Below are 9,897 nucleotides of genomic sequence, written 5' to 3'. Positions count from 1 at the left end.
ATGTGTAAAACATCTATAAGGGCATTGCCAATGGTATGCTCCAAACCTACTGCCCCACTATCCAACTAGGTGGCTCGGATATCAAATGGAGCTCGAGTAGTAGCCCCGTGGTGTGTAGAAGAAAAGGAGAAGAGAAAGAGGGAAAAGGAGGCCAGAGATGACGCTGGGTGTTCGGGTGGGGACCTAAAAATATGACACAGGTGAGACCATTGTAATGATAGCCTCAATTTAGGGTATCGGTGAGAAAAAATCAAACCAATGCCTCATTATTTTTCTATATACCTAACTGGGTTGCTCTAAGATTGTGCCAAAAATATTTCCGTTCCCCATCCCACGGCGCACGCGCGCTCGCTCCTGATCTTTTTAAGTTGAAGAGAAGAGAAACACGCAAAGCAGCCACCACCCCTGTCCTCCTAATCGTACGGCTCAGCGGCGCCATGTCGTCGTCGTTCAAGCCCAACCCCCTCTCGCTGAGCGTCCCGGACCCCGCTCTCGACCGCTGGCTCCGCGACTCCGGCTACCTCGACCTCCTCGACTCCTCCGCCCCCGCACCCGCCGCCGCCGCCCCCACACGCGCCAGCCCCGCATCCACCTCCTCGGGGGCCGGCGCCGCCGCCGACGTCCTCGCCTTCGCGCGCACCCTAGCCTCTCTCCTCGCGCTCAACCCCTTTGCGTGCCTCTCCGCCGCCGACCTCGCCGCGCCCACCCCCTCCTGGTCCCTCGCCTTTATCGGCGCTCCCGGCGTCGCCTCCTACTCCTGGCCCCCGACCCCCACCCAGGCCCGACTCCGCGTCCAGGAGAACGTCCGCCGCTACGCCCGCAACTATGCCGCGCTATCCGTCCTCGTCTTCGCCTGCTGCCTGTATGCCACTGCCATCTGCCCTCTTTCCTTCATCCCTGCCTTCGTTTCGTTATCTTTCCTGTCTTTGCATGTCCGTGCGTGCGGATGGAGTACTAAAGCAGCTGCTGCTGCTGTCTGTGGCGGCATGTGTGCAGGTACCGGATGCCTATGTCGCTGCTGGGGTTGCTGGCCAGCCTCGCCGTGTGGGAGGCTGTGCGGTACTGCCGGAAGCGGTGGGAGCTCGCCACACGAGCGCCCGGAATTGGGCAGGCTCTTCTGCACTGTGCCCAGATTGGTGAGTGTTGGGTTTCGAATGCTGTTTCTGCGCAAACATTGCTAGTGCAATGATGAAACGAACAGCTAGGTGGATTTCATTTGCAGCAGCATTACTGACAGTGTATAGGCATGGGTCCTTTGTTTTCTAGTAATAGATAAGATTGGTAGTGAATATATAGGGAATTCATTTCTTACTATTCTTGTGGGATAGAAAGGATATCTTGAACAGAGCAACGTACAGGTAATGAAAGACTTTTTTTTTCTTTCTTTATGATGATTCTGACGTGTTTGCTTCGTTAATTGTTCAGCAAACTTTGTAAATGCTTCGAGCAAGAAAAATGCCACAAAGTTCTATTTTCTTCAAGAAATTATTCATATGCTTGAATATGACAAAACACATAACTTGTTCAAGTTGTTCAACTTGGTCATAATGTATACTCCCTCCGTCCGAAAAAGTTTGTCCCTCAAATGGATGTATCTAGCACCAAGTTAGTGGTAGATACATCCATTTGAGGGACAAGCTTGGGATAAGTTTTTTTGAACGGAGGGAGTATTTATTTATGTAGTTTACTGATTATTCCATGCAACATATTTTCTTATTCGCTATATATATCATGAGAACTTGGTCATGATGCCACACAGTACACATTAAGAATAATTCCTCATTTGTTTTCTCAATTAGTCATTCTTAATCAATTGGAAAATATTTGTACAAACTGTAGAAGTTTAATCCATGTATCCAGTGCATACATTGATGGGAGTTGCTTGTTGCTCATTGTGTAACTTGAAATCTCAGATGCAATGGCGCAAGTGCAGCAACCTGGTTTTCGATGCGTAAAACACAAACCTCAAGGCCTACATTCTTAGGACAGTGCCAAGTTACCAATTTTCTTTCACACCTTCATCCCACCTGCCCAAATGATCACCTTAAGACACATGGGTCATGTTCATCTTTCTTTTCATTTCGAATATCACACCTGTGGTTCGGTGCTATCCTGTTAAATTTTCTTTTATTTTGAATGGTATACCTGTAGTCTGATGCTCTTGTCTCTAACTATCCGTCGGTTTTGCTCCTGAACAGCCACTGCTATACTACTATATGTATGCAACCTGCAGTTTGCTCTTGTGTATACCATTGGGTTGAGTTATGCAGGTGAATGACCCTTTTACCTCTCTCCTTCCTTTTCGTGTCTTCTGATTATTCTTGTAACTCGCTGTGCTATGTTTTGCAGTCATGATGCTGCATGCTTCTCTTCGGAAGTTGACTCCCTCAAGCTTATCTGTTCCAGCAAATAAGAATAGGAGGGCACAGCCAAGACGAAGCTAGTTGCCATTGGAGGTAGGCTGCAGATGGCAGGTACATTGCCATGTCGTAGTACGGTGGAGCCACTGCCCTGGAAGCAATTCTACACCTAAGATCGTGTGCCCCGACTATATACGCCGTTCAATCCTTCCACAGGGTTATGTCAAAAGATATTGGCTGCATGAGTTCGGAAACGGGGAAGACGATTGCAAGAGTGAAACTGTAAACACAGCGGAATGTGGAAACAATGTGTGCTTACAATCCTAGGACTTGTAAAATCCAGTTTTTGGCACCAACGCTGATTGAAGAATTTTTGGAAGGAATTTCAGAGTCTTAATACAGTTTTGCTAAAGCACATCTAGATGTGCCATAAGTATTGCACATCTAAGTCCTATGCCCTTGATCTTGCACTGAGGTTTGTGTGGGTATTATATTTTTTCTTTTTCTTTTCCTTTTCTCCTTGCCACCGGGGTTTCCTCTCTGCATCCCTCTGCTTTGGTTTTTTCTCCTCCACGCACCTTTGTCTTAGAAATAATGCTCCCTTGTCTTAGAAATAATCTAAACCGAGTCGATATTTTTCTTTTCTTATCCTACTGGAAACCACATATCCTGCATTAACTTAATTAAAGCTTACCAATATTATATTAAACTTAATCAAATCTTGCTAGTATTATGTTCTGCATTGAAATCAACTCAAATTTTACCAAAACCTCAATTAAATTAAAATGTTTCTTGCATTCTTCTATCTATACTCCAATATGATGGGTTTAAGGCATATGTTTGACTCGATTGTTGTTTAACACTGAAACATATATGCATCATTCCAACGCACAGATAACTTTTTGAACACAGTAGACAGAAACACTTATACATACATGTCCTGCATTAACTTAATTAAAACTTACCAATATATATATTCATCCCTATGAACGCATGCCCTCCCTTATGAGCACCTCCGAGAGACTTGAGCTGGCATATAATCTTTGAGATTGATGAAGTTACCACAAATATCTTCGAAGTCGACGGAACGTATCCCATTGAACGCACATTGCCGAAAGGCTAAAATAAGGCTGGTCGTAATGGAAGTATCATATGCGGTATCATGCATGTCAACTAGATTTTTTGAATGATGTGACACACAATTAAATGAGAAAAAAGAGGACATGGCATCATATCATGATACCGTAGCATATTAAATGATGTACTACTTTGTGTCATGCATGGCAATTAATAAGGCAACTTAAGATATTAACTTATGATACTATGCATTATGAAGATAATATCATACACTAGTATCATATGCATGATATTAGTATATGATACTTTCCATTACAACCAACCTAAATCGAGGAACATGCGACCATCAATGCAAGTCACAAGCAATTAACTAGTGTACCTAAATCGAGGAACATGCGACCATCAATGCAAGTCACAAGCAATTAACTAGTGTGTTTAATGTTGAAGTAATGAGGCGCCTCTTCCTTTCTGAATGGTTACACCCTCCGTTTCAAACTGTAAAAATGGTCTTATATTTTGGTATTTTGGGATGGAGGGAATACATCTAAATAACTCGGACGATAATTTCATAACTGAACCTGCAAGCTGATGCTCTTTTGTTGCCATGATGCTTTTTTCCATAGTTCATACTACCAACGTATGTGTGAGGTCTCATGCAACATTTCATTTATTAGATTATAGACTCATTTTGTCTTAGTATATGTAATGTTACTCATGATGAGTAATAGCTATGTTACCCAATTTGTCGCTCATTAATTAGTTGGCACATCATTTTTTTTGCTTAGGTTTCATCTACTCCCTCCGTTTCTAAATATTTGTTTTTCTAAACATTTTAAATAACTACTACATACGATGTATATAGACATATTTTAGAGTGTAAATTCACTTATTTTGCTCCGTATGTAGTCACTTGTTGAAATGCCTAGAAAGACAAGTACTCCCTCCGGTCCTTTTTACTCTGCATATTAGAATCTAAAGTCAAACTTCATAAAGTTTGACCGTATTTATATGAAAAAATATCAACATCTGCCATGCTAAAGTTATACAATATGAAACTTTAAGTCATGACACATCTATTGGTATTGATTTCAGATTGTGAATGTTGATACTTTTTTCTATAAAGTTGGTCAAATTTTACGAGGCTTGACTTTAATCAAATCTTATATGCGAACTAAAAAGGACCGGAGGGAGTATGTTACTCCCACTATAGGTAGTCTCATGTATTCTAGTCTATGTTACTCCCACTATAGGTAGTCTCATGTGTGCTAGTCATGATGCATGTTACCATCGTTGATTTGTGTAAAATCATGATGTATGTGCCATCAACCCATCATTTGGTGTTACCGCCACCTAGGGGTGTGCTTTTTTAGGCAAACGTTACACAAGACCTTGAATAGCGAGTTCAAACACCGAAACCAAGCAGCAGCCAATAAATCAGTAACAGCATGTTCATTACGACAGGAAAATAAAATAAACACGATGACAGGCACATGGTTTACAACTGATAACAATTAGCATTAGCAAGTCTTTCAGTCACCACTTAACATCATGACTTCTTAAACATCAAATGGGCTGTGCCTATGGCAGGGCACACTGGAAACAGTGAATGGCCGAATTACATGTAAACTCTGAATATTTTTGATGCCCTACATGATCATCAATTTCAGTTATGGTTGGCAATCATGCATGTTGGATTGCCCAACCTACTTCTGAGTATCTATACACTACACTGGCATTCCATCTAAAACAATGTGAGAATGAATCGTTAGCATTCCTAGAATCATAAAGCCGGTCAACTTGAGAATAACACAGCAAGCACTGGCAGCACCGCAGTTCCTCAATTCAGTAAATCCAAGCCTTGGGCATTTCCAGATACCCACTCTGCGAAAATTGAAGTGTCAGAATGGCTGCAATCACGTAATAACAATAACAATTTTGTTAAAATATATTTGCTAGATGCCTCGATTGGTAGGGCTACACATAGCATTGACTCCAGTGGAATACCAATGCTTCAGATAATATCCGGCTGAGCATCTCCAAGGGCAAGTAGCAAATTTTAGCCCCATATATGTCCACGGACAGCAGGGATCCGGCTCCTCCATTTTCCGCCCCTACAACAGCGGGGTCCATTTCACCCCTCCCCATTTGTTGGCCCCATTTTTTTGCCCTTCTCATTTTTTTTCAAACAAACTTGTTGAATACTAGAAAGGTTTAGATTGAACATAGAATAAACAGCTCAAATTTAAAAATACATAATTCAAACATAAATATTATCCGGAGTACATAGTTCAAATCTAAAGATATCGATTTGGTTGGTTTGGGGTGGGGCCGGCTTGTTCGGTCTGACATGGCGGACATGTCCAGACAGCCCATATCTGACCAACATTTGGGCTGGGTTTAGGGCAGTCCGAACTGTATGGACAATGGGGCCGGTTTGGGGAGGACCGTAGGACGGTATTTTTTGTTTGGACTGCCCGTTGGGGCGTAACCCTCTTAGGGGCGTGCCATATCTGAACCCAGGTGTGGCGTTTAAATGGGCAAGGGTCAGGCCCTCACCCCTTTGGTGAGTCGTATGTTGATATGGATACGGTGATAGGTGGGCAAGGATAAGGTCATCGCATCCTTAGTGGCACGCTACATCGATGCCCAGGTGTAATGAAATATGAGCAAGGGTCTTCGCATTTGACTTGACAAATATGAAGGGTAAGGAAGCTAGCCAAGCCAAGTAGGATCCGCTTAGGTAGCTCGAAGGTAGGGTCCCTGGCGGGTAAGTTACGGGAGTTAGTGATACAACGGTGAGAAGGTGCTGATATCCTATGCATCCAAGAAACCAAATGTAAGCTTCGCTTTAGCCTACGAAATGATCATAGCTAGCAACCTCTTTAGAAAGAGAGAATCCCATCTAGTGACTTGTAGTGGTGGTTAACGCTCTAGCCAGATTGATTTCATTCTCTCGAGAAGAGAAGACAGACGGGTTTTTGCCTAGATTGGTGATACCTAAAGAGAGTGTTGTCCCACGACATAAGCGTGGTGCTGGCTTACTTCCACTTTCAGATATCTGTCTGGCGGAATAAGTGCGTCAAAGTCGCTAGAACGAAGTGGTGGAAGCTCAAGGGGAGGCAACTCAGGCTTTCAAGGAGGGGGTTATTAAGGAGGGTTCTTGGGAGGAAGGAGGTTATGCAAACAATAGGTGGATGAAGATGGCAACTTGAGTTCGAAAGGTGGCTTAAGAGGAGTTTGAGGTCAAGTACAAGCGAAGCGAAGGTTACCAAGTGGTGGAACAATGATGCCAGAAGGCTATTAAGGAGAAGAAAGAATGTTCCCCTACACCTGGATAGGAGTGCAGACAACATATAGAAGTACAAGGTGACAAAGAGACCACAAAGCGAGCTGCGAGTGAAGCAATGGGTCGGGCCTCTTTCAGAGTTTAAACATGAGGGAAGCGAAAGGGACTACCAAGGAAGATGGGGAATGACAACCAAGTCAAATGCATCAAGGATGGAACAGATCAAATTCTGGTTAAGGACAAGGAGATCAAGAATAGATGAAGAGAGTACTTCAACAAACTGTTCAATGGAGAGAATGGGAGCTCAGCCATTGAGCTGGACGACTCCTTTCATGATACCAACAAACATTTTGTGCAACCAATCCGTCTGAGATCAAGGAGACTTTAAAAAGGAAGAAAGCAGGCAAGGTGATGAGCCCTGATTGTATCCCAATTGAAGTGTGGAGATGCCTTGGAGCGTAGCTAACTAAGTTGTTCAACCTCATTTTTAGGTCAAACAAGATGCCCAAAGAATGTACCAACTTCAAGAATAAGGGGGGTATTCAAAGCTGTACTAATTACCGTGGATTTAAGTTGATCAGCCATAAAATGAAGTATGGGAGAGTCATTGAGCACCGCATAAGAAGAATGACAAAGCGTGACAAAAAAATCAGTTTGGTTTCATGCCTGGGAGGTCGACCATGGAAGTTATTTTCTGGGTACGACAACTTATGGAGGGATACGGGGCACAAAAAAAGACCTGCATATGGTGTTCATTGACTTGGAGAAGGCCTACGATAAGAGACCACAGAATGTCATATGGTGGGCCTTGGAGAAACACAAAGTCCCAACAAAGTACATTATCCTCATCAAGGCATGTGCGATAATGTTGTGACAAGTGTTCAAACAAGTGATGATGACACCAATGGCTTTTCATATTTAAAATAGGACTGCACCAAGTGTCAGCTTTGAGCTCTTAGGGCAACTCCAACACGGATCACCAAAACAGACATCATCAAATGTCTGTAGGCACATCCGGACATGTCCACGAACAGCAATGGGGGCGGAGGCCATCCAATCGTAATCACCAAATGTCGACCCCATTTCAAACGGATCTTTCAAAAAAGGATGATATTTGTTAAATTTTGATATACTACAACCAAAGGACGAAATTTAACAAAGTTCCAACTAAATTGAACAAAATTTTAACTAAGCCTAAACTAAACTAAGTGAGGTGCCGGACAGTGACCTGGTAGGCATGGCCTCCAAGGCCGTTGACACCTTGTTGTCGTCACCATCACCGTCCTTCCAGTTGGTAGAAGGCCCGCCAATGGTCATGGCAGCCCTGATCGGCCGCCGTAGCGCGCTCGTGATGCAGCTGCTCCACTGCCTCCGCCTAGCACCGACTGCCATTGCCTTTGAACCGGGCCAAGCACTCGGACTCCTCCAGCCCCTCTTTGTGGAGCTGGTCGTTGATCCGGCAGCGGCGAGTGGAGGTCTCCATGGTGGTCGTGGACCGATCAGCGGCCCAAGCCCCCACGGGCACTTGTCTGCCGAGACCCAAGGCGGCGCAACATCCGACAGCAGAACGACGCCTGGCATCGCGCGTTGCGCCACTCCCGGTACGCCGCCTCGAAAGCCACCCGGGAGGCCGACATTATTGTGCAGGACGAGTCGTCATCGCCGCCAATAGAGGTATTAGGCAAGGTGGTCGCATGCTTTGGAGATCGCCGGATAGGGCGACTCCACGGCGACCGGGTGGGCTCCCAGACTATCGCCAAGGCAGGGAAAGTAGCTCCTCCTTCGCGGCGACAACTAGGCGCCACTGGATCTCGGACTATCGACGGCCAGGGACAGCGGCGCCACCTTGCTACGTAGGGGACTACGGCTCCTTCATGCGGTGTTTGATTTGGATGCCGCTGTTGAGCGGGAGCAGCAGGGAAGGCGGCACCAGACCACGGTAGTACCATGACTCCTCGTCCATCGCGGCGGCCTCAGCAAGGAGGGGCGGTTGTTGCTACTCCACGACGTTCGAGGAGATGGGATCCGGCTTCACCTACGACGCAGCGGTCGATGCTGACGGGCCCAGAGAATGTGATTGTCGGCACCAGGAGCACCCGCCAGGGCCGGTGGGGGTCACGAAGAACCACTTCGGGCCGTCCGACTTGCCCATCAAGGCGGCCAGAGCTGGAGTTCCATGGATTTGGGGGGAGGAGGGGCGGGGGTGTAAGGTTTGCGTCAGCGGTCGGACAGCTTAAATACCAGGGCAAACGAACTGGCTCTACTTCAACGCGGGCAGCAAACGGAGTAGGCTTCTCGAACAACGTGCCAATGTGAATGTCAGACACACAGCTGGCAGGTCAACACGCATAAATGCATGTAGTGAAACATCTCATCCGATCAAGTCCTCTTTGACCGGCATGAATGCGGCGCGAAAAGCGGAGTGAGGATTCTAGGCAAAGCAGAACGAGGGTTATTGACGTGGGTTCGCGTTGTCAAAGGCCTACATGGCAAATCTCCGGACGCCCGCAAACCACCCCTACGTTTGGTTCCGATTTGTGGGATTTCGGATGTCCGGACAAATTTGGTGATCAATGTTAGATGGCGAAAAATGTATGGGATGTCTGGTCCAGACATTTAGGGGTTATTTGGTGATCCGCGTTGGAATTGCCCTCATCTTTTTGCTTTGGTGATGGATGAGGTCGCAAGGGATATACATATCCCATGGCATATGCTCTTTGCAGATGATGTGGTGCCAGACAGGGGTTAATAGAAAGTTAGTTGTGGAGACAGACTTCGGAATCGAAAGGTTTTAGGCTCAGTAGGATTAAAACCAAGTACAAGAGGTGTGGTTTCATTACTATTAGGCGTGAGGAGGATAGCCTTGATGAGCAGGCGGTACCTCAGAAGGACACCTTTTGATGTTTGGGGTACATGTTGCAGAAAGATGTTGATATTGATGCAGATGCTCTGTTTGTAAAGCGTAGCGACGCTTAAGCGTCAGAGCGCCCACCAGGCTCAAAGCGTCCAACTTGCTTTAGATATGTGTCTAAGGCGTCCACCTTAGACATTAAAGCGTCTGAAGCGCCTGCTTAGGCGTCCTGATTGGCGCTTTAGGGCAGGGAGGACGCCTTAGACTTGCCAGGCAGGGGAACAGAGATTTCTGGCGGGGGAAAAGGGCTGGGCGGGAAAACT

At 45.8% G+C, this 9,897-nt stretch overlaps 2 protein-coding genes across 2 annotated transcripts in view; one reads left to right on the top strand and one right to left on the bottom strand.

Moving 5' to 3' along the window:
• Window positions 1-383: 383 nt before the first annotated feature.
• On the top strand, window positions 384-2,808 carry LOC119301123 (PRA1 family protein H-like). Its single transcript, XM_037578028.1, has 4 exons — window positions 384-862; window positions 997-1,136; window positions 2,199-2,270; window positions 2,350-2,808. Exons 1-4 carry the CDS (start codon window positions 438-440, stop codon window positions 2,442-2,444), a joined length of 732 nt encoding a protein of 243 aa, XP_037433925.1. The 5' UTR covers window positions 384-437; the 3' UTR covers window positions 2,445-2,808.
• Window positions 2,809-4,928: 2,120 nt separating this feature from the next.
• Window positions 4,929-9,897, bottom strand: part of LOC119301122 (histone-lysine N-methyltransferase TRX1-like) — an 18,011-nt gene continuing 13,042 nt past the window's right edge. Inside the window, exon 25 of the mRNA XM_037578027.1 lies at window positions 4,929-5,318. The gene's annotated coding sequence lies outside the window, so the exon portion shown is untranslated. The remainder of the gene's footprint in view (window positions 5,319-9,897) is intronic.

Source organism: Triticum dicoccoides, chromosome 5A (assembly GCF_002162155.2).
Source record: "Triticum dicoccoides isolate Atlit2015 ecotype Zavitan chromosome 5A, WEW_v2.0, whole genome shotgun sequence".
In the NCBI taxonomy this organism is placed as follows: Eukaryota; Viridiplantae; Streptophyta; class Magnoliopsida; order Poales; family Poaceae; genus Triticum; species Triticum dicoccoides.
This window is presented reverse-complemented; position numbering and strand designations above follow the sequence as displayed.

Excerpts from the sequence above, each read along its gene's own strand:
- LOC119301123 (XM_037578028.1), top strand. The coding sequence starts at position 438 with ATGTCGTCGTCGTTCAAGCCCAACCCCCTCTCGCTGAGCGTCCCGGAC. Across the intron at positions 863-996 it reads CTCGTCTTCGCCTGCTGCCT|GTACCGGATGCCTATGTCGC; the intron begins GTATGCCACTGC and ends GCATGTGTGCAG. Across the intron at positions 2,271-2,349 it reads CATTGGGTTGAGTTATGCAG|TCATGATGCTGCATGCTTCT; the intron begins GTGAATGACCCT and ends TATGTTTTGCAG.